This window comes from Doryrhamphus excisus, linkage group LG21 (genome assembly GCF_037039965.1).
Source record: "Doryrhamphus excisus strain RoL-2023G ecotype Guam linkage group LG21, RoL_Dexc_Guam_v1.1, whole genome shotgun sequence".
Lineage (NCBI taxonomy): Eukaryota > Metazoa > Chordata > Actinopteri > Syngnathiformes > Syngnathidae > Doryrhamphus > Doryrhamphus excisus.
The window spans coordinates 9,108,332-9,132,360 of NC_136377.1; the positions used below are offsets into that span (position 1 = coordinate 9,108,332).

The 24,029-nt window shown below is 42.0% G+C and overlaps 2 protein-coding genes across 2 annotated transcripts in view; one reads left to right on the forward strand and one right to left on the reverse strand.

Annotated features, from left to right (window-relative positions):
• Positions 1 to 6: 6 nt before the first annotated feature.
• LOC131138672 (choline-phosphate cytidylyltransferase B) lies at positions 7 to 3,756 on the reverse strand. Its single transcript, XM_058087802.2, has 8 exons — positions 3,526 to 3,756; positions 2,318 to 2,417; positions 1,529 to 1,645; positions 1,264 to 1,415; positions 1,101 to 1,179; positions 882 to 1,024; positions 621 to 809; positions 7 to 484 (listed from the first exon to the last, which is right to left on the reverse strand). The coding sequence occupies exons 1-8, from the start codon at positions 3,604 to 3,606 to the stop codon at positions 293 to 295; spliced, it is 1,053 nt and encodes a 350-aa protein (XP_057943785.2). The 5' UTR covers positions 3,607 to 3,756; the 3' UTR covers positions 7 to 292.
• Positions 3,757 to 5,236: 1,480 nt separating this feature from the next.
• The window catches only part of LOC144894571 (uncharacterized), a 94,157-nt gene continuing 75,364 nt past the window's right edge, over positions 5,237 to 24,029 (forward strand). Inside the window, exons 1-2 of the mRNA XM_078787798.1 lie at positions 5,237 to 5,343; positions 6,401 to 6,486. Of these exons, the coding sequence (XP_078643924.1) occupies positions 6,429 to 6,486 (58 nt within the window). The 5' untranslated portion in view covers positions 5,237 to 5,343; positions 6,401 to 6,428. The remainder of the gene's footprint in view (positions 5,344 to 6,400; positions 6,487 to 24,029) is intronic.

Sequence of the window (24,029 nt, forward strand, 5' to 3'; positions counted from 1 at the left end):
CTTGGAGTGCATTATTAACAACATTAAGGGATAAGGACATAACACACACAAATTAAAGACAAACGGTACAGAATGAATCATGTGTTTAAAACCCACTCCAATTATTTTGCCTTTACTCTTACATTATGTAAATGTATTGTACATATACTGTATCATAAATTCATTCATACAATATATTAAGTTTGATTAATGAAATTTTTTGTTCATAATGTTAATCTTACATATAAATCAAAAGAGCACATTGACATTTGTATATGTGGAGGTAGTGTGGAGAGAGGTAAGTGTCCCTTTTTCAAGTGCGACGGCGGGAGGATGGAGAGGCAGGAGGTGATGTGGAAGAAGGAGAGGTGCTGCCGTAGGCTACTGGGGAGGAGTCAGGTGAACGTGAGCGCAGTCTTGTGGGACTGCTGCTGGGGGAGCCACGTGGCGACGAGTAAGGTGACAGGGCCTGGAGCATTCGTCCACTGCGCTCCTGAATAGCATGCTGTACAAGGACAACAGAGAGCATGTTACTATGTTTGAGAGTTGGACACTATCGGCATATCAGTCTTCAGGATAAAAGCTAATATTGGACAACCCTAATATTTCCTTTTTTTTTAAATTATGTGGTTTTAACATACCCAAGCTCCATCTGGCCCAAAAAGCTCCAAGAAGTTGCCTATGAATTCACGCGACTTCTCTTCCCACTTGTGTATTAGGTCCTGGCTCTTCTCCTCCACCCGGTACACAAAGTGTTTGGACTTCTCCTCCACAGTGCGGACTGTCTCTTTCATCTTGTCAACCTGGTTCTGAAGCCGATATTTCTTCTCCTGTTGTAACAAAAGACACGGTTTACTTCTGCTCTGTTCTCCAAAATAATGTAGGAAGAGATTCTGGCTTACGTTAATGAATCCAACATTGAGTTCTCGAGCAGTGTAGCCTCTCTGGAGGTTACGTCGCACGTAGATATCGTAGTCACGCACAATGCGGGTGATCAGGTCGGATGTAGAGATGCCCTCTGTCCTCTGGGTGGCCACAAACATCCCTAACACAATAACACACATGACAAGCCTGTATTGACTGCACAAGATTAACAAAATACATGTTTGACAAATCCTCACCGGCTGCTTTTATATGCTTATAAACATCCTCCGATCCCGCAGAGCTGTAAGGGATGTCATCATGGGCCACAAAATCAATCTGTAAGTATCACACAGTGTTAAAACCCCATCCAAGACATCAGATGAGATGCTTTGTTTTCTGTCTGTAAGACATTTAACCAACCTTATGTTTCTTAAGGAACTCAGTGGATAGGGTCCAGGGAGCGTCCCGCACCACCTCGTCAACATAGCGACAGTGCCTCAGGGCGTCATAGCGTTCCTCCTCTGTCATCACTGTGTATCCCTTAAACTTGTGGGTCAGCTCATCACTGCACACTACACACACACACACACACACACACACACACTCTGCTGTAATGACTCCACTAGTGATTAAATACAAATTCTCTGTTCATTAATACGAATAACATGAAGGAGTCATTGTGTACCTCCCACTATCAGATGCGTGTTGGGGAAGACATTTTTGGCCTGCATCAGTGCTCGGGCGTGTCCAGAGTGAAAAAGATCAAATATCCCATCAGCGTAGACTCTAACAGGCCTATGAGCTACAACATAAGAAAATGAAACATGCTTTATACTTTTTTATACTAATAACTGGTCATCAGGGCTGCATGGCAGCTGAGTGGTTAGTGTGCAGGCCTCACAGGCCCACCTCTCGGCCATCTCTGTGCGGAGTTTGCATGTTCAGTCCCACATTCCAAAAACATGCTAGGTTAATTGGTGACTCCAAATTGTCCATAGGTATGAATGTGAGTGTGAATGGTTGTTTGTCTATATGTGCCCTGTGATTGGCTGGCGACCAGTCCAGAGTGTACCCTGCCTCTCGCCTGAAGACAGCTGAGATAGGCACCAGCATGCCCGCGACCCTCGTGAGGATAAGCGGCATAGAAAATGAATGGATGGATGAATGAAGTATTACAGTGTAGGGCTACAAGAGTGCTGCCGGCACTGGGGAGATGTGGTTCATGGAATTCCAGCAAACCTAACATTGTCTATATTTGCCCTTTGATTGGCTGTCGACCTGTCCAGGGTGTACCCCAAAGTGATCTGGGATAGGCTCCAGCTGACCCATTACCCAAATGAGGACAAATGCTGCAGAGCATGGACGGATGAATGGATGACTGTGTGCTGAGTCATTTCCATTGGATATTATATGTAAAGGGTGCACTCACATTTGTGAGATAGTTGGTAATAGTATGACAGTAATTGTGAACTACCTGGTGTGCCCCTCTGAGCTTGGGCAATGGTGAGCTTTTCATGCGGGACTTCTGATTCATAACCCGTCGGCTTAGCAAAAGCAGCAGGCTCCTTTAGTGCCTATACAGAGTATACAAAGACACCAGAGATCTAAAAAAGCAAAAATATACTCACTTGTATTTGTGTGAAGTTTGCTGAGTGTCTGTTGACTGCTACAGTTAGCAGACCGGTCCTCTCAGAATGCATCATGACAGCAGGCAAGTATGGACAGGCGCTAATTGCTTTTTATTGGAAGTGTGCAAGAAACCCGTTTGGCTTTTAAAAGGTTACCAGGCTTTAAAGTGTAAGCAGCATAAATGTCTGACGCATGCATGAAAAGCATAATCATGTTGTTAAGATAAATGAGCAATTAGAGCAACTATGGAGGTTTATGTAATTTTATTTAGACATACCATATTTATGAATAATGTCAACAGCCTTAAGGGTCAGGACATGGACTTTGTGTTGCGTGTGTGTATAATTAGACAACTTTATCTGTTGTGTTGTTCTTTGAACTTTACTTTTATGTAACATCTTTAAACTTCGTTAGTGTTTGTGTTCTTTTAAAACACTTTTGACTTTTAATGTAATCTATTCCTGAATGCTATTTAGCTGCTGAGCTAACCCAGTACTCTTTATATTCTTTTACGATCAAAACTTTAATGAAAACGTGTTTTAAGGAAAAAAAAAGACAATTTGGGACTAGTATGTGCTAAACACACCCCCTTAGATTGTTATTATTGTTGTTATCGTTATATACTGTACCACTCGAAAGTTTGGACACACTTTAGTATTTCATTGGACAATAAAGTACTATACTAGACTAGACAATAGTACTTTATATGCATGGATATTGTATATATGCATTTTTACTTTTAATACAACCCAATTGGATCTGATTAAGATGGTGCAGATGTACCTAATGACGTGGTCAGTAAGTGTATTATGGCTATAAAGGACGAGTCATGTCATCCACCCGTTTTATGATTTAACTGTCTACATCAGGGGTAGTCAACCTACGGCTCCGGAGCAAGCTCTTTTGGTGACTGCATCTGGCTCTCTGATATTTCTTAACTCAATAACATGTATTTATTAAAAACAATTTAGATGGTTTAAAGTAAACATTTTAAGTAAACAGTATAAATAACAGTAAAATAGCATTCAAAATATATGAGATATTGTACTTTACCCTCCGTGAGCCGCACCTTGGTCCCCGCGGGGCCCGTTGCTGGTTGTTGCCACATCTGTTGTTGCGTCTTCTTCCAGCCATGCTTTCTAGTAAAGCGCTTCGACAAACCGGTGGCTTTCCACAGATGATTTTCAGGCTTCTATCTGCCTCTACGCATACATACTATCGCCCTGCCCGGCCGACCCTGATGATGATAAAATGGAGTGAGCAAAGTTCACATTGCTCTAATGTAGTACGTGCTTGTCATCGGTGTTCAGTTCACTTCCCTGTAGTCCATGCGTGCTGAGTAAGATGAAAACATGCAGAAACTTATAAATAAATGTTCTGCTAAATAATTTTTAAAAAGTGGTCATTTCTTAGAAAGTTGAAACTAATGTTAACACCAGCTGTAGCTGAACTTGTACATTGCCAGCCTTTGAAACCAAACATAGCAGAACTGTATGTGCTTGTTGTTATGTCATTTCTGGTAAGAATACAGTTATACATGTCCAAACATTTTCCATTAAGTACCACATACTGAAAGGATGAAGGATTCAAGGAGCAACTTTGATATTTATGATGACATAAATATTTAAAGAGTGTGATTATTACTGTGAATTCTGAGCTTGAGAAATTGCAGGAGGTCATTATATATACGGGTGTGGTGTCATCTTATAAATAACACTAAAGTCATCACACAGCAACTTAACACTTAACTTATTGTGCTGCTGTTAGCATTTAATTTAGCGATGTGATACTGCGATTGACATTATTACTTCCGGTTCCAACTTTTCACGCTCTACAATCGATACTCAAATCAAAATATTGCTATTGCCAATACTTTTTCATAGCCATCTGAGGAACAGTAACGTTTGTGTGAAACGTTACTTGTTTTAATATTTAATTATTAATTTGTTTAAAATATTTGATTTAATAATGTATTGTATTCTATATGCAATAAATACAATAAATACAAATTTGATCATAAACATTAGGTGAATTTGAAGTTTTGATATCGGTATTGTCGATACCAGCCTGAATTTTACCCAGTATCACATCATAAATGAAATCAGTGGTATTGCACATTTAAATATTACTTCTCGTCAGATGAACTTGTCAACTTCCCAGTAATATGCTGCCCTCTAGTGGTAATAGAAGGGAATGAGGAGCACACCTTTGACTAAGTGACGAGTACAGAAGGAAACAGTATAAAGTGTCACTTTATGTTACTTGTAAGAGTTTTGACGACAGCCAAAATTATATTTCTCTTTCATTCGTGTCAATGCCCTTTAATAATTGTGAGTGAGTCAAAACCAGACACAATAATGTTATTGTGTCTCTAAATTATCTTAATCATAATCACATATTACAGCATCAAAAATGGACAAAATCTAAATGGCTAAATAGCTGTGTGTTATTTCTCAGCAACAATTGGATCACGGAACTTTCACACTTTAAAGAACAAATTTGATAATAGCTTAGGATTGCTATGCTATGCTGTGATATGTACAAACCAGTATTTTTGTTTTTGTAGAAAAAAAAAGTAAAATAGGAGTTTATTTGCAGTTCAAGACCACGTTGTGCGTCTGACGTGAAGAGCAACTTCATCCATGCATACATACCAGGAATGAGCTCACAAGAATGTTTCACCTGTGAGCACAATGACCTGAAGCAAGGGGTGTGGCCATCCTAGTGAGTGCAGGCAGGGAGGGCTAAGTATCTACTTGGACTTCCTGAAGTGAACACTGCTTCAGCATGTAGGGATACAAACACTGCTTAACATTTTTGAGTCCAAATCCTTGGACAAAACAACACAGGAAATACTCCCTTACAACTAAGGTAAGGTAAAACTACTACTAATACAGTTAATCACATGATTTGATTGTAAACAGGAATGCCTAACAATGTGCACATGTGTCAGTGGAAACTAGTCACACACTGATTAGATTGTTACATGCGTCCTGTTAAAAATAAATGTTCAAGTAATCACTGTCACTAAGATTTTGCAATTCAAATGGGATTGTTCATGCATGTCCTTTGTGCAAACATGGGAGGATAAGTAGATGAGTAACTCAGCCAGTCGCCTTTCAGGATATAACTTTAAAAGAGAACATTTAGACCAGAGGTAGGGAACCTATGGCTCGGGAGCCAGGTAGGGCTCTTTTGATGACTGTATCTGGCTCTCAAGCATTTCTTACCACAATAAAAATTTATTTTTGCTAACATTTTAAAGTAAACCATCACAAAAATAATATTCAAAATTAACAACTTTCTTATGCATTTTAATTCGTCCATCTATATTCTGCTGCAATACGGCCAACCATATCTATCTTTCCTGATGATATTTTCCAGGTCAAACACCAAAACTTGATTATTACTGGGTAATGCTGTAGTCTACCTCGGTCATTGAGATGTCAAAAAAACATGTAAATGTAAACTTTCCTCCTTTAGTCAAATAGCTAAAGCTGCAGAACCAAGCCTTCTGACGAAGATGGCCAAAAGAATGAAATACGTCTACGGAGTATGGTGCAAAACTATGCAGCAGCAGAAGTTGTATTAATGGCAACAAGTATTTGATTTATTATTAGACACTGCGCTGCTCACGAAAGTGTGCTGGCCACACCCCATTGGCGTGGGGTAGTGTGCCTGGTCTACGTAATTAGAGCCCATTATCTAAAACTGTTGGTCTTACATAAAAATGCACACATTTTATTGCATTCAATGTTTAAAAAAATGTATATGGCTCTCACAGATACACATTTTAAAATATCTGGCCTTCATGGCTCTCTTCGCCAAAAAGGTTCCCGACCCCTGATTTAGACTATCCTTGCCTCTGTATTCATACAATGTATTGGTATTATATAACTTTGTTTTATTTGTGTTTTTCCAACTCCAGATTCATTTGCATGTAGTCTGACTCAAGTATGTCCCTGTGGCGATACTTGACACTTCTCTTGGCCGTAACTGTTCACACATGCAAAGGTAAGGCTCGGTGTAGCTTTTATTTGGTAGGACAGTAGATATGTAGTAAACTGTACATTCACACAGGGGGAAAAGGGGGAACTGAAAACCAAATTGAGACACTTCAATGCGGTTATCGAGAAAACCAATGTCCCTCCTGTACCATCTGTCACACCTCAGATGACATGCATGCAACAATGGGGCAACACATTGAGTAGTTTCTATTGAGTAATAGATACCGAGGATAGCTGGTATTTCTACAACCCGACTGAATCACCTTTATGTGTACAGTATATCCCATATACTGTACTGGAAAATTAGAGCTTGTTTAATTAATTGCTTTACTATTCACATCCATCCATACTAGAGGAACTGATACTTATTCATTTATCTGTACTGTACAGACTGAACTTGAAACTCATTAATTCATTTTCTACTGCTTATCCTCACAAGGGTTGCGGGGGTGCTGGAGCCTATCCCACATATCCCACAGGGCACATATAAACAAACAACCATTCACACTCACATACACGGGGAGAACATGCAAACTCCACACAGAGATGGCCGAGGGTGGAATTGAACCCTGGTCTCCTAGCTGTGAGGCCTGCATGCTAACCACTAGGTCACCGTGCAGCCCTGAACTTGAAACTGAACCAGGAAAATGCAACAAAATGGAAAGCATACAAACATATTCAAGAGTTAAATTACATGTTCAGTACTATAAATTTCTACCTTTTTGCAGGTCTGCATTCAAATGAAAGCACCAGCCAACACTAGAAACAAAGTTATAGTCAGTTTCAGGCAGAGTTGGAATGGAACAAAACATCCAGGACCAATTTTTGTCCTAGTGACATCACACCCACAGGAGCTGCCTATCAAAAATCCGGACATGAAAAGTAAAGGAATAGTGTATGGAATAATACAAAAAACAATATAACCATCTGAAAAATGGACTAACACAATTATGTTTTAATTGTAACAGTATTCTTATAAAGGACAATAAACCATAAACACTGACTGAAAAAATACATAAAGCATACAAATTATTACAATTGTTCCGTCAATGTCCTTCATGATGCAAATAGGAAATTAAAGGTGCATGTTGACACTTGAAACATAACTCTGCAGGTGGCATGACTGAGGAAATGCCACGACAGATAGAAATGATTGCAATGCTCAAAACATATCACATTGCACCATGTGACTTGTAAGCTTGGAGATGCGCAATGTCGCATCCATTGATAAAGTGCTTAATGCATGAATCAGTATGTTATGCTATTCATATTCCACTACTTTAGGTAACTAGATTTAGTCATCATGTTTCTAAAGTGACAAAATGTAAGCAAACCAACATATTGTGTCAATGTGTAAAAGATATGGTTTGATGAATTATCAGTAATAGATATGGAGAAGGGGGATCATTTGATGTTGGTACCAAAGCTTTTATGGTATTGGTCGTGGCGGCTTTTGCTCAGGCGGTAGAAGGTGGTTGGTGGTGGGAATTGGCAGCCATGTTTCTCTCTGTTTACCCCAGGGCAGGCAGATGTACTGTAGGTTACCACCACCAGTGTGTGACGGAGGAGTGAATGAATAATGGCTTATGAATGTTAGCACTATAGAAATCCAATGCCCACCCAATTGAAAATTCCTTGGAATCTTAGACATCCAGGCTCATCTATTGCCTTGTATGCTTCACTGCTCTCCATTTTGTTGCATTTTGCTGATTTCAGTTTGGAGTTCAGTCTGTACAGTACTGATAAATAAAAGAGTTCTGTTTTTGGAAGAATGACGGGAAATTATTCAGAACCACCGGGTTATAGATAATTACATAGCAATAATAGAAGCATCAAAAATGAGTTCCCATCAAGGAAAACCAACTGTAATATGTCGAAATACCCATTTACACAAACTGTTTGTGTAATTCCAGGAATAATATTAATAGCATACTAGTTACAGTAATGCTACTACAATGTAAAGTCTTAGCTGTTTACACTGGGGAAATACAGTCATTACTTCTACAAAGTTTCTCTGTTGTGGCAGTTTAATTGTACAATAATGTGGTTTCCTTCAACATAACATTATGCATCATGCAGTGTCCCAGGTTCCACTTGGCCACATGATAAGTCTCATCTGATTCCAATGTGTTGTGGTGTTTACCAGTAAGAACTCCTGTGATCTTAGACTCTTCAACTCTTTTTGTACTGTATGTTGATGATGATGATGTGGGTTAGATATCATTATTTTATAGTACTAATGAACTCATTCAGTGCCAGACATTTTTCAAATGACAACCCCTTCATTACTGGCCGTTTTTGACAATTTTGACTGATCTTTCTGTCACGCCGCGGAGAGGGTAGGACCCAAAAGAGGCACGCAGGCAGGAGTTGGTTTGCAATTAAAAGGTCTTTATTGCCTCCTCAAGAACACAGGATGGTGACAACAAAAAACTATGGTGCAAAAATGAGAAAAAACAGAAAAGGCACCACGAAAAAGACTGGCAAGGTAATCCTAAGCTAACTTCTTAGTGCAGGTAGGGAGCAGCTACGTGGCTGGCAGGAAGGCGTCGGGCCAGGAGACTTGGCACCACAATGTGGTGGTGGAAAAGGCGGCAGAAGGTTCAGGTCCAACAACAAATTACGCTCGGCGGGGGACAGACGTCTGGAAAAGAATGCACAAGGGTGCCATCTCTGGTCCGTGCTAGTGCGCTGGGAGAGCACGGCCCCGACCCCCGTATCTGACGCATCCACCTCAACAAGAAAGGGACAAGAAGGGTTAGGGTGAACAAGTAAAGGAGCGGTAATGAAGCATGATTTGAGGTGGTTAAAGGCCGCGTCGGCCACAGGGGACCATAGAAAAGGTGTCTTGGAGGATGTGAGCTTGTTCAGAGGTTCCGCGACCTTGCTAAAGTCTTGGATAAAGCGCCTATAGAAATTAGCGAATCCCAGAAACCTCTGTAAAAGCTTCCTTGATGTAGGAGTAGGACATTCGGCCACCGCCTGGATGTTGGCGGGGTTGGGTCTGAGTTGGCCCTTCTCCACGATAAACCCTAAAAATGGCACGGAGGAGGAGTGGAAAGAACACTTTTGAGCCTTAACGAACAGACGGTTAGCTAAGAGCCTCTGGAGCACCAGGCGAACGTGTTGGAAGTGAGCGGAGGCAGAGGGGGAGAAAATGAGGATGTCGTCGAGGTAGACGAACACAAAACGTCCAATCATGTCACGTAATACGTCATTAATGAGGGCTTGAAAGACGGCGGGTGCATTAGTGAGGCCGAACGGCATGACGCGGTACTCGAAATGTCCCAGCGGGGTGTTGAAAGCAGTTTTCCATTCATCGCCCTCACGGATGCGCACAAGGTGGTAGGCGTTGCGTAAATCCAGTTTAGTAAACATGACAGCACTATGGAGGGGGGTGAAGGCCGAGTCGAGCAGGGGCAGAGGATATTTGTTCTTTATTGTGATTTTGTTAAGGGCGCGGAAATTGATGCAGGGTCGCAACGAGCCGTCCTTCTTCTTAACAAAGAAGAACCCTGCCGCCAGGGGTGAGGAGGAGGGACGTACAGTGCATCCAGAAAGTATTCACAGCGCTTCACTTTTTCCACATTTTGTCATGTTACAGCCTCATTCCAAATTGTATTAATTTAATCTCTTACCTCAAAATTCTACACAAAATACTCCATTATGACAATGTGAAAAAGTTTTTTTTTGGACTTTTTTTGAATTTATTAAAAATAGAAAACTAAGAAATCACATTTACATAAGTATTCACAGCCTTTGCCATGAAGCTGAAAATTGAGCTCAGGTGCATCTTTTTTCCACTGATCATCCTTGAGATCTTTCTACAGCTTAATTGGAGTCCACCTGCAGTAAATTCAGTTGATTGGACATGATTTGGAAATATAATAACTGTCTATATAAGGTCCCACAGTTGACTGTGCATGTCAGAGCACAAACACCAAGCATGAAGTCAAAAGAACTGTCTGTAGACCTGCGAGACAGGATTGTCTTGAGGCACAAATCTGGGGAAGGATACAGAAAAATTTCTGCTGCTTTGAAGGTCCCAATGAGCACAGTGGCCTCCATTATTCGTAAATGGAAGACCTTTGGAACCACCAGGACTCTTCCTAGAGCTGGCCGGCCTTCTAAACTGAGCGATCGGGGGAAGAAGGGCCTTAGTCAGGGAGGTGACCAAGGCCCCGATGGTCACTCTGTCAGAGCTCCAGCGTTCCTCTGTGGAGAGAGGAGAGCCTTCCAGAAGGACAACCATCTCTGCAGCAATCCACCAATCAGGCCTGTATGGTAGAGTGGCCAGACGAAAGCCACTCCTTAGTAAAAGGAACATGGCAGCCCGTCTGGAATTTGCCAAAAAGCACCTGAATGACTCTGACCATGAGAAACAAAATTCTCTGGTCTGATGAGACAAAGATTGAACTCTTTGGTGTGAATGCCAGGCGCCATGTTTGGAGGAAACCAGGCACTGCTCATCACCAGGCCAATACCATCCCTACAGTGAAGCATGGTGGTGGCAGCATCATGCTGTGGTGATGTTTTTCAGCAGCAGGAACTGGCAGACTAGTCAGGATAGAAGGAAAAATGAATGCAGCAATATATAGAGATATCCTGGATGAAAACCTGCTCCAGAGCGCTCTTGACCTCAGGTTGGGGCGAAGGTTCATTTTTCAGCAGGACAACGACCCGAAGCACACAGCCAAGATCTCAAAAGATTGGCTTCAGAACCACTCCGTGAATGTCCTGGAGTGGCCCAGCCAGAGTCCAGACTTGAATCCGAGCCAACATCTCTGGAGAGATCTGAAAATGGCTGTGCACAGACGTCTCCCATCCAACCTGATGGAGCTTGAGACTTATTGCAAAGAAGAATGGGCAAAACTGCCTAAAGATAGGTGTGCTAAACTTGTGGGATCATATTCAAAAAGACATGAGGCTGTAATTGCTGCCAAAGGTGTATCAACAAAGTATTAAGCAAAGGCTGTGAATACTTATGTAAATGTGATTTTTTTGTTTTCTATTTTTAATAAATTCAAAACATGTAAAAAAAACCTTTTTTCACATTGTCATAATGGAGTATTTTGTGTAGAATTTTGAGGTAAGAGATTAATTTAATTCAGTTTGGAATGAGGCTGTAACATGACAAAATGTAGAAAAAGTGAAGCGCTGTGAATACTTTCCGAATGCACTGTATATGGCCAGCCGCGAGCGAGGAGGAAATGTACTCCTCTAAAGCCTTTTGCTCAGGCAGAGAGATATTATAAAGGCGCGAAGAGGGGAGTGGCGCTCCCGGCAACAAATTGATAGCGCAATCATAAGGACAGTGGGGTGAGAGTGACATGGCACGATCCTTACAAAAAACCTGGTGAAGGGAGTGATATTGCTCGGCCACACAAGAGAGGTCGGGAGGAACCGGCGGCGACAAGACAGAGTGAGAACTGCTCCTTCATACCGGGCCGGGTGGGGAATGCTGGGTTCGCGGGAAGAGGTGCCAAGTGGCGGGAGAGGAGGCATGGCTGTCGGAGGCTCGTCGGAGGAGGGAGCAGGAACACGGGCATGGATCTCCTTGATAAGGCTAGCCATGCCTTCAAGCATCTACTCGTGGCGGCTGATGGACTCATCGTGAGCCTTGAGGGCAAAAAAAATCTTCTCCTGCTCTGCGGGGTCCATGCTTCATTTGGTCATAGTATTCTGTCACGCCGCGGAGAGGGTAGGACCCAAAAGAGGCACGCAGGCAGGAGTTGGTTTGCAATTAAAAGGTCTTTATTGCCTCCTCAAAAACACAGGATGGTGACAACAAAAAACTATGGTGCAAAAAAAAAAACAGAAAAGGCACCACGAAAAAGACTGGCAAGGTAATCCTAAGCTAACTTCTTAGTGCAGGTAGGGAGCAGCTACCTGGCTGGCAGGAAGGCGTCGGGCCAGGAGACTTGGCACCACAATGTGGTGGTGGAAAAGGCGGCAGAAGGTTCAGGTCCAACAAACAAGTGGCGTGCGTCCACGAGGAACAATACTAAGACGCCTTCCTGCTGCCACAGGTGTGCCTAAATGGTAGGTGGTGATTGAGAACACCTGTGGCTGGCCGGGTAGCTCCTCCCATCAGGGCGAACTGGGGCCTGAGGGGAGAGAGAGAGAGAGAGAGCATGAGTGGCAGGCAAGTGCAAATAGAGACGAAACCAGTAGGCTGCTCCAGGAGCAGTAAGATGGTGTCACGCAGTGGCGTGACATTTTCAAGGCGCACAGAATATTGTATTTTATGGCTATAAAAATATGCAGCCTACCATCTTTCATCTGAAAAAAAAGTTAGTTTCTACCTGTGTTCAGTTTCCGGACGGTTAACCAAAGTTTCAGGAAAAGATCAGTTGCCAACTAGAAGCTTTTTGTGAAATTTCAGCTCAAATATCTAAAGAATTATACCACAACACAAAGGAAGTTTCTTTTACATCAAAATAACAATTTATTTACATTAAAAACCAAAATGACTTGCCCATAGGGAATCCTTAAGGTGAGAACTACTTGCCCGAACTTGCCCCATGTAAAATGAAAAGACTGCCATCATGATATCATGTAATTTTTTGTGGCATCACATGAGAATCTCAAATAAATAAAATAATAAAATAAATAATACCTTACACATCGTAGTCGTAGTAAGCAGTGATATTTATAAGTTGTGCACCACAATGAAACATTATTGAATAGACACATTTGTGTACTAGTAAAGTGTTTTTAATCCAGAAAAAAAAGCTCAATGGTCAAACAATAATTTGTGAAGCAAAGGTGAGAAAAATACACAGAGAAATGGAAGCGCTAGATTTTGTAGCTTGTGCAAAATCAGCACTTGGTATTGGATCTAATCGGTGGTGTTTCATTGTGACCACTTCAAATTGTCACAGCAATGTGATTCACTCACCTGTGCCATCATTTGATTTGCTGCCGCTAATAAAATACTTGTTTAGGAGGCACTGGTTCATCACTTTTTGCTGTTTCCTTCAGAATTAGACGATGTTGGCAGCGACGCCATGATGGATGTTTTCGTAGTCAAACGATCGCTGATTGGTTGATCGTGAACAACGGGTGTGGGTAAAACGCGGAATGTGGATTACGGACCGCGGCCTAAATAAACGATTCTGATTGGTCCATTGCAAGGATTGCTTTGCAAATTACCACCGGAATTATGCAGTCCGTGTTTTACCAACACCCAACAAGAACCGCTTTAAAAAAAAAACTCTTGTCAGTATGGCATGCCAAAGTGCACTTGCCCGACGGGAATATCACTGATTAGATTTACTTGCCCGAATTTTGTTTTAACTTGCCCCGGGCCATCGGTACATCGTTATTGTCGAGCCCTGATATAATGTAACACCATGAACTATTTACAATTTTCAGATTTAGAACTGAACTATGTGTGTGCACATCACTGTTCTTCCTGTCATGTGTGTTTCTCCTTTCCCTCCCTCTTAACATATGCACTTCTGCCATCTAGTGGCCGTTTCTATTGCTACCATGTCCAATCTTTTGGATGAGGAGTTGTATCATGTTGGATCAGGTTCATAAAAAAGTATAACTAAGGCTTTAGTATTTATTCATTCATTTTCTACTGCTTATCCTCACGAGGGTCGCGGGGGTGCTGGAGCCTATGCCAGCTGTCTTCCGGGCGAGAGGGCTTTAGTATTGAATGGGTTCATTCATTCATTTTCTACCGCTTTTCCTCATGAGGGTCGCGGTGGTTGCTGGAGCCTATCCTAGCTGTCTTCGGGCGTGAGGCGTATTGAATGGGTTAAATAACAAAATTATTGTGTCTCATGATCCTTTTGGTGCTGTTTTCTGAGTATTTTAAGATCCCGGGTTTGCCATTCACACAATTTCAAAGGCATAGCTAGCATACGTACTATGTCATGGGGGGCAGTTATTGTTGAGCTCAATTAAATCTGCCTAGCAACAAGCAGCTGCACATGCAGTTGAAGTTTTGAGTTCAATAATAATTAACATGACTCAAATATGAGACAGTTTTTGCCAAGAAAAAAGTCTGGAAAGAGGTATCTATGTTCACCAAACGACTTCTCCTCAAGTTAGGCAGAGCTTGTCTTCCTGTCACTCACACACGCAGATACAAAGACATGCCAAAAGAAACTGTCTCAAAATTTTAAAGTTTAATATTATAATATTATACTAGAAAATTCCTGCGGAAATTTTGATGGACTTTCCACCTGTGCTGTGAACCCCGGGCCCGGTGTCTGCCGTGCCGCGCCACCGAGCATTATGCATTGCATATTGCAGGAATTATTTTGTATTTGCCTTTAGACATGAGTAATTAGCTAAAATGCTAGCATGCTAATGCATGTCATAATGCTAACACCTAGCAAGAGGACCTCAACTTTAGAAAGTGCCAAGGTTGTCCTGTAACATCCCTACATCATGCCATGTGTGTATTTGCCTGCAGACATGAGTAAATTAGCTTAAATGCTAACATGCTAACGGCTACCACGCTAGCACCTAGCAAGAGGGCCTCAGGTCCCGAACAGTTTGATGCAGTCCCATAGTTTCCCCACATCATACAATGTGTGTGTTTGCCTTGAGACATCAGCAAATTAGCTTAAATGCTAACATGCTAACAGTCATCATGCTAGCACCTAGCAAGAGAGCCTCAAGTCTAGAAAGTACCAAAGTAGTCCTATAACATCCCTACATCATGCCATGTGTGTATTTGGCTTTATAAATGAGTAAATTAGCCACAATGCTAACATGCTAAGAGTTAGCATGGTAGCATCTAGCAAGAAAGCACCAAGTCCCTAAAGTGCTAATACAGTCCCATAGTGTCCCGACATCGTGCCATGTGTGTATTTGGCTTAATAAATGAGTAAATTAGCCACAATGTTAACATGCTAAGAGTTAGCATGGTAGCATCTAGCAAGAAAGCACCAAGTCCCTAAAGTGCTAAGACAGTCCCATAGCCATGTGTGTATTTGTATTTAGACATGAGTAAATTAGCTTAAATGCTAACATGCTGACGGCTACCATGCTAGCACCTAGCAAGAGGGCTTCAAGTTTAGAAAGTGCCAAGGTTGTCCTATAACCTCCCTACACCATGCCATGTGTGTATTTGCCTTTAGACATGAGTAAATTAGCTTAAATATTAAAATGCTAACGGCTACCATGATAGCACATAGCAAGATAGCTTCTAGTCCCAAAAGGGTTAAAGCAGTCACACAGTGTCCCCACATCATGACATGTGTATAGTTGCCTTTAAACATGAGTAAATTAGCTTAAATGCTAACATGCTAACAGTCATCGTGCTAGCACCTAGCAAGAGAGTCTCAGGTTTAGAAAGTGCCAAAGTTGTCCTATAACTTCCGTACATTGTGCCATGTGGGTATTTGCCTTGAGACATGAGTAAATTAGCTTAAATGCTAATTCCTACCATGCTAGCACTTAGCAAGAGAGCCTCAAGTTTAGAAAGTGCCAGGGTCGTCCTATAACCTCCCTGCATCATGCCATGTGTGTATTTGCCTTTAGACATGCGTAAATTAGCTTAAATGCTAACATGCTAACGGCTACCATGCTAGCATCTAGCAAGAGGGCCTCAAGTTTAGAAAGTACCAAGGTTGTCCTATAACTTCCCTGCATCATGCCATGTGTGTATTTGCCTTTAGACATCAGTAAATTAGCTTAAATGCTAACATGCTAACGGCTACCATGCTAGCACCTAGCAAGAGGACCTCAAGTTTAAAAACTGCCAAGGTTGTCCTATAACCTCCCTGCATTATGCCATGTGTGTATTTGCCTTTAGACATGAGTAAATTAGCTTAAATGCTAACATGCTAATGACTACCATGCTAGCACCTAGCAAGAGGGCCTCAAGTTTAGAAAGTACCAAGGTTGTCCTATAACCTCCCTGCATCATGCCATGTGTGTATTTGCCTTTAGACATCAGTAAATTAGCTTAAAAGCTAACATGCTAACGGCTACCATGCTAGCACCTAGCAAGAGGACCTCAAGTTTAAAAACTGCCAAGGTTGTCCTATAACCTCCCTGCATTATGCCATGTGTGTATTTGCCTTTAGACATGAGTAAATTAGCTTAAATGCTAACATGCTAACGGCTACCATGCTAGCACCTAGCAAGAGGGCCTAGCAACATAGCATCAGGTCTTGAAAGTTGCCAGGCACTGCTGTGGTGTCTGTACATGTCATGTGTTGTTTTCCAATTGAAAGCAGCACTTGCATTGCCATGGAGGACTAAAGAGCAGAGAGTGCGTGACATGCGGGTCGATACTAAACTATTGATTCCTGACATGATGATAACACAGCTTATTGCTGTATCACGGATTCTATAAAAATGTTGATATTTTGATACTTTGGTCTTTGAGGTGCCTGGAGTCACTGTGCTTAATTAGAAAAATCTAACTTTTAAAATCTACACAATAAATGAGCTGTATGGTATCAGCTGGGAAGGGAATCATTGTAATCGCACATGTCAACAGAAGGGGGTTTTTGAAGGAAGGGGCTGTGAGGAGGAGGAGGTGGTGGCCATGGCAGTGAATGAGCTCAGAGGGCTGAAGCGCTCATGTCGAACAGAAGCTTCTTACGGCCAAACGATTTGAGATATCGACACCACGAGATGACCGTGAGCGGCCCGAGGGTCGGGGCTTCGCATAGATCTGCTCGTTTTGCATATCGGTTGAGAAACGACCGCAGGATGACGAGTTGAAAACACAGAAAATTAAAGATTTGGAGAAAGAAAAGACGCCGTCTTTAACATGGGAGTGAATGGGAGACATGCCGGCGCTCTTCTCGCTTCTGAGGGCCCAGAAGGCCAAGGTTGTCCTATAACCTCCCTACATCATGCCATGTGTGTATTTGCCTTTAGACATGAGTAAATTAGCTTAAATGCTAACATGCTAACGGCTACCATGCTAGCACCTAGCAAGAGGGTTTCAAGTTTAAAAAGTGCAAGGTTGTCCTATAACCTCCCTATATCATGTCATGTGTGTATTTGCCTTTAAACGTGAGTAAATTAGCTTAAATGCTAACATGCTAAGAGTTATCATGCTAGCACCTAGCAAGAGAACCTCAAGTTTAGAAAGTGCCAAGGTTGTCCTATGACCTCCCTACATCATGCCATGTGTGTATTTGCCTTTAAACTTGAGTAACTTAGCTAAAATGCTAACATACTAACGGCTACCTTGCAAACACGTAGCAAAACAGCCTCAGGTCCTGAAAAGTTTGGGGCAGTCCTACAGTGTCCCCACATCATGCCATGTGTGTATTTTCCTTTAGACATGAGTAAATTAGCTAACATGCTAACAGTCATCATGGTAGCACCTAGCAAGAGGGCCTCAAGTTTAGAAAGTACCAAGGTTGTCCTATAACCTCCCCACATCATGACATGTGCTTAGTAGCCTTTAGGCATGAGTAAATTAGCTTAAATGCTCACATGCTAACAGTCATCATGCTAGCACCTAGCAAGAGAGCATCAAGTTGAGAAAGTGCCAAGGTTGTCCTATAACCTCCCTACATCATGCCATGTGCGTATTTGCCTTTAGACATGAGTAAATTAGCTTAAATGCTAACATGCTAACGGCTACCATGCTAGCACCTAGCAAGAGGGTTTCAAGTTTAAAAAGTGCCAAGGTTGTCCTATAACCTCCCTATATCATGCCATGTGTGTATTTGCCTTTAAACGTGAGTAAATTAGCTTAAATGCTAACATGCTAACAGTTATCATGCTAGCACCTAGCAAGAGAACCTCAAGTTTAGAAAGTGCCAAGGTTGTCCTATGACCTCCCTACATCATGCCATGTGTGTATTTGCCTTTAGACATGAGTAAATTAGCTTAAATGCTAACATGCTAACGGCTACCATGCTAGCACCTAGCAAGAGGGTTTCAAGTTTAAAAAGTGCCAAGGTTGTCCTATAATCTCCCTATATCATGCCATGTGTGTATTTGCCTTTAAACGTGAGTAAATTAGCTTAAATGCTAACATGCTAACAGTTATCATGCTAGCACCTAGCAAGAGAACCTCAAGTTTAGAAAGTGCCAAGGTTGTCCTATAACCTCCCGACATCATGCCATGTGTGTATTTGCCTTTAGACATGAGTAAATTAGCTTAAATGCTAACATGCTAGCAATTAGCATTTAGCCACAGAGAGAGTTCAGAAGTTTGTCTAAAAAACGAGCCATCAATCACGTTTCTACGTGGTCGTATGGCTGAGCTACAAGGCTGTGAAAAGTCTGTAAATTCTCATTCTTTTCTCTGGCATGAGCTGTTCTAAAAATAGCACAAAGTGTACCTAATCTAGTGGCCCATAACTAAACAGGAATAACAATATGGGCTTGCTCTGGGCAAGTCTATAATAACTATATACGTGTCAGGTTTAAAACCCCGACGCTTGTAAAACACAGCCTGGACAAAGGAAGACACAGAGAGTTGAGTTTCTTTTTACTTGCAAAGAGAGTGATGGAGACTGCACAGTTACAATCCTCCTGCCAACTCTGAGACAGTTTCCTTTCTCCATGCCTTTTATTCAGTTAGGAATGCCCTAGTTACATGAGGTTTCAACTACTAAGGGGAAGGGTGCGTTTAACTATTCCAGTTGAAACCGGTTCTTTTGTACAACATGTTATTCACAGTGTGTAGGTGTTTTATGAAATAACTTGTTACAGGTTCGGAGAGATCGCAGCAGAGAAATGATCACAAACAACGACTGTATATATATTAGTGATGTTTAATAATAAAATACACAGCAGTTCACAACATTTCCCATCGAGTTATTATGCTAGACACAAGCTGTCACCCCTATGCCCCCACACAACACTCCATCATGAGTTACCATGCTAGACACAAGCTGATCACCCCTATGCCCCCACATAACACTCCATCATGAGTTATCATGCTAGACACAAGCTGATCACCCCTATGCCCCCACATAACACTCCAATCAACACAGTTCAGATCCAGAATAGCATACCTTACCGTTGACAGAGGGCGGAGAGCCAAAAACACCCCGGTAGAGTAATCTGGAAACCGAAAGCTGGACACTCGTGCACAGTTCACAGCAGACTCTAACCGGGATTGAGAAAACAAATGCTTTATAGACTCGCCCGTGCGAAAACAGGTGGCCAGCCTGTCTCCGCAGGAGAAGAGTCATCGCCTCCGTCCTCTGCCTCAGGCCCCTCAATGTCTCACAACATTCAGTTCGTTCTCAGGATATGGGCATAATATTTATCCCGGAAAATACAAATAAGTGTGCAAAACCAGTTATAATCAGTGTGTGAAAGCGAAAACAAGCACTGAAAGTACAAAACAAGTTGCATAAGTGTGATCAGTGTGCGAAAGTCAAAAGCACTGAAAGACGAAAGTACAATATAACCATGTGGGTCAGCTCAGGACACAAGTAATACTAAACAATAATAATAATATTATTATATTATTAACAATTTCTTCCTTCATCCCACCCTGTGGCCTGAGCTGAAACCACCAATTAATTGATAAACCGTTCAGGTAGATCATCCTCATTTTCAAACATCCAATTAACATAGGCATCCCCCTGGTGCAACAACACCATGATGTCATGATTCCCGTGTAACATATGCCCAATAACAAACTGATACATAGAAATATGATCGGGAAATGTTAAATGCAGGGGGTCCGAACGTCTTGGCCACCAGGATACATGATGACCCGGAGGGTCAGCTTCCACAACCATCTTTGTTATATCTATCCCAAACGGCCCCAAATCATGTTATAGTTCTATCTTCATTATTCAAGAAACTGCGTGATAAATTCGTCGCGACAAAATAGCTCGGGTGCGTCTAATATACCAAAACATGCAGAAGTTAACCAAAGTTATTAAAGCCAAGCATATGATAAGAACCAAAAATGGAGGGACTAAGTGTTGTTGTGCTGTTACCGACATTCCTGTAAATATATCCCACCAGTGATGAGCCGAAGATGGCTCAATTGTTCTGGCGGCATGTACCACCTCATTCCGGGCGATCATGGTGGACACCTGCAACCTGGACACATCTGTCAAATGAGTTTTCACAAGATGCTTAAGTGTCTCCGAACGGTTCAGTGCGCTGCTGAAGCGTGTCAGATCCACCTGCCAAGGCAGCGATAGGGCTTGCTATTGCACAGCAGACAGTCGGTTTGTCCAACTGAAATTTGTCAATCGAAACGATTGATTGTGCCAGGTAAACAGATGCACGTCCCATAAACATCCGGAAAACGGTGTCGTTGGCAACTGGGGATGTGGATTCACTGTTGCTACACAAATAGAGTGGGGCCCTATCTGGTATAGCAAGTCCTCAGGCTTCTCCACATTCCAATCACACAGTGCCGTGTCATTCGTAAAACATGGGTCTCGATATATTTGCATTTGTAAGCATACAGTCCCCTTGTCCATTACGTCACAACCTTCCAGATCATAAGTCAGATTAGTCTGTGGACTAAACCAGTCTCCATGCGTTTTCAAGAAATAATAATGGTTTCCCACTATTAATGGCAAAATCCGATATCTGCATACGGTCATGGGTCGGGTTACGTTTACTTCCAACCACATTCCTTGACAGTGTGTTTCATTGCACTGAGTCAGGCTAGGTTTAACTTGTAACCATACGCGGTCCGATATGTTCCATAAGTGTCTCCACGGCTGCACTGCTGAGGAGGTCAATGTTCGCAACAAACGTTCTTGCTGAACTTTAGCATTAAGCATTTGCAAGGTACATTTGGCACTATTCAACGTCCTTGTAACATCGTGTAAAACTTCTGATGTTGCATCCCACATATCAATGTTCCAACCCAGAAATGCGTCTATCACATGAGCTCCCCCTTTTTGGGTTTCTACAGTTGTAGGCATCCATTGTGCCACCCTGCGGAACCCATGAGCTGTCGCTTGACCTGTGGATGATAACATGGATCGTGTAACTTCTCCATCAATGGTGTTGGATACTCCTAACAAAGTTCCTGTTCCCCCTAACACTGTCAACATGTTAAGATTATTTTCCCATAGTAGCAGTGACATCACTATTATTGCTCTGATCAGTCCTCCTACTGCCGCTAATTTTTTATGCGTCTGAGTGATCATCTTACCTGCAGGCCTGCAACCCCTCCTAATAACGCAACAGAGTTGTGGACAATCTTCACTGGTTTGAGATGACTGCAAACTAGAATTACAGCCCCCTTTGTAGCCGGACTTCCTCTGAAGGTCGTTGAGGAGCTACAAATCTACAGCAGATACCACAATGCTGTTATCATGACGCAAACAGGTACAGTTAGGGTAAATACTAAGATGGAGATGCATAATTTAGTCATATTTTATCACTTTCTCAATCTGTTTTTTATTGTCAATTCATCCTTTCTACCAACCCTGCACTCTGTGGGTGGTAGGCACAATGTTTTTTTAGGTCTATATGGAATGCTTGACCTATTCTTGTTACGATCTGATTTACGAAATGTGTGCCGTTATCACTGTAAATTTTTTCTGGAATACCATAGCGTGGAATTATGTCTTTGCATAGCGCTTTAGCTACTGTTAGTGCATCTGGATGTTTTGTAGGAAACAGTTCTATCCATTTTGAAAATGAGTCTATTATCACTGAACAGAATCTTTTCCCTTCACTGTTGTTGAGTTCAATGAAGTCCATGTGTATATGTTGGAACGGATAATCTGGTTTAGGAAACTGTCCTCTTTTTGGCCTCAGATTACCTTGAGCGTTGTGTTTCGCACGAACCAAACACGTTCTACAAAAATGTTTCGAATAAGAATTAAAGCCATAGGTTGTATATGTTTGACTGACCAATCCAACCATCCCTCCTGTTGAGACATGTGCCTTCCCATGGCTCAATATGGCTGCCCATTTGTATAGGTTCTTGGGTAGGCTTGGTTTGTTTTCAGGACATGTGTATATTCCATTTTTTATTTGTGCTCCTTTCCTTTGCCATTGTTCTTGTTCTTGTTTAGGCGACTGTTGCTGCATTTCTCGTAATAGTTCATCGGTTATTTCTTTTTCAGTTAATGTGAGGACTTTTATTTCTTTTTGTGCTGCTTCTTTGGCTGTTTTGTCTGCAAATGCGTTTCCTCTTGACACTGGGTCAGTTCCTCTTGTGTGGGCCGCACATTTGCATATTGCCAGTTGTTTTGGCAGTTGTACTGCTTGTAATAACTCTGTTAAAAGCTTTGCATGTGCCACAGGTTTTCCCGTTGACGTTATCATGCCTCTATTCTTCCAGTGTTGTGCAAATGTGTGGATTGTTGCGTACGCATACTGACTATCTGTGTATATAGTCGCAATCTTATCTTTCATAAGTTTGCAGGCTTCAGTAAGAGCTACTAATTCTTCTGCTTATGCTGAAAAGTGTTGAGGCAATGCTTCTGCTTTCAGGATCTTGTCATGTGTTACTACAGCGTAGCCCGTTTTGGTTTTCCCTTTTTCATCTTTTTTAGATGAGCCATCTACAAATGGGGTTTCTCCTTGCTCAAAGGGAGTGTCTTTTAGGTCTGCTCTGCTTTTGCCTGGTTATTTTTAGTCCCTCAGGGGTTGGCACTATGGCTAAGCCTAAGGCGACTAAACCATCTCTCCCTAGTAGGTTTACTGGGCATTCTGGTAACTTTAAGACGGACAATTGGCATGACTTGCCGTCCGGGTCTCTGAGCCACAGAGGCTCAGTTTCTTGAACTCTTTTAGTGACACCTTGTGCTGCACGCACTATAGCATAGCTGGAGCTAGGCAACGCATGTGGCAATGTTTCTCTAATTGTAGTCCTACACGCTCCAGTATCACAGAGGAATTTGACTGGAGTTCCTTGAAAAAACAGTGTAATTTCTGGCCTAATTTTTTTTCTTCATAGAATAGATCCTCTAAATTTAGGATTTCTTCCTCTCCTAGTATTTCTTCAGGTTTCTCTGATTGCTGTTCTCGTCCTAGTCATGCACTTTGTTGGTTATGTGGGAAGGGGTTGGTTCTGCAATCTCTGGCAATGTGACCCTCCTTCCCGCAAGACCAACAAGCTCTAGGGTTGTCATTTGGTCGTGGTCCGAATCTACAGTAAAGTCTCGTTATATCGATATCGGTTATATCGAAGTACTGCTTATTTGGTCTGCTTATATCAATACAAAAGCAGATTAAATCAATCTTTGCTTAAGGATTTCAATACCAAAAAAGAACACGGCGAACGGCTGCTTCCAGTCAACTTTATTTTTCACACTTCCACCACCAGAGCACAGCACACACACCGATTCCCGCACTTCCTGGTTCACAGGTCATGCTCAACCCGCCCCACAGAGCTGGCCAAACACATGCCTGCAACAGAAGAACCAACTGACATAGCATACACACCTATTCCAACGAAGACACAAGCGTACAAATACATGTATTTAATTGTGTTGTATTCAGATATCTTTTTATCGCTTGCAATAATCACTGTTTTACATATGTACGCTGGCGTTCATGGTTTCTCTCATGTGTATAGATTCTATACACAGGAGAGAAACCACGAACGCAGTTGGTTCTTCTGTTGCAGGCATGTGTTTGGCCAGCTATGTGGGGCGGGTTGAGCAT

Coding starts and splice junctions, on each gene's coding strand:
- LOC131138672 (XM_058087802.2), bottom strand. CDS start 3,606: ATGGCTGGAAGAAGACGCAACAACAGATGTGGCAACAACCAGCAACGG. Junction 1,646..2,317: donor AGCTCAGAGGGGCACACCAG/GTAGTTCACAAT, acceptor CTTATGTTGTAG/CTCATAGGCCTGTTAGAGTC. Junction 810..881: donor TCAATGTTGGATTCATTAAC/GTAAGCCAGAAT, acceptor TTGTTACAACAG/GAGAAGAAATATCGGCTTCA.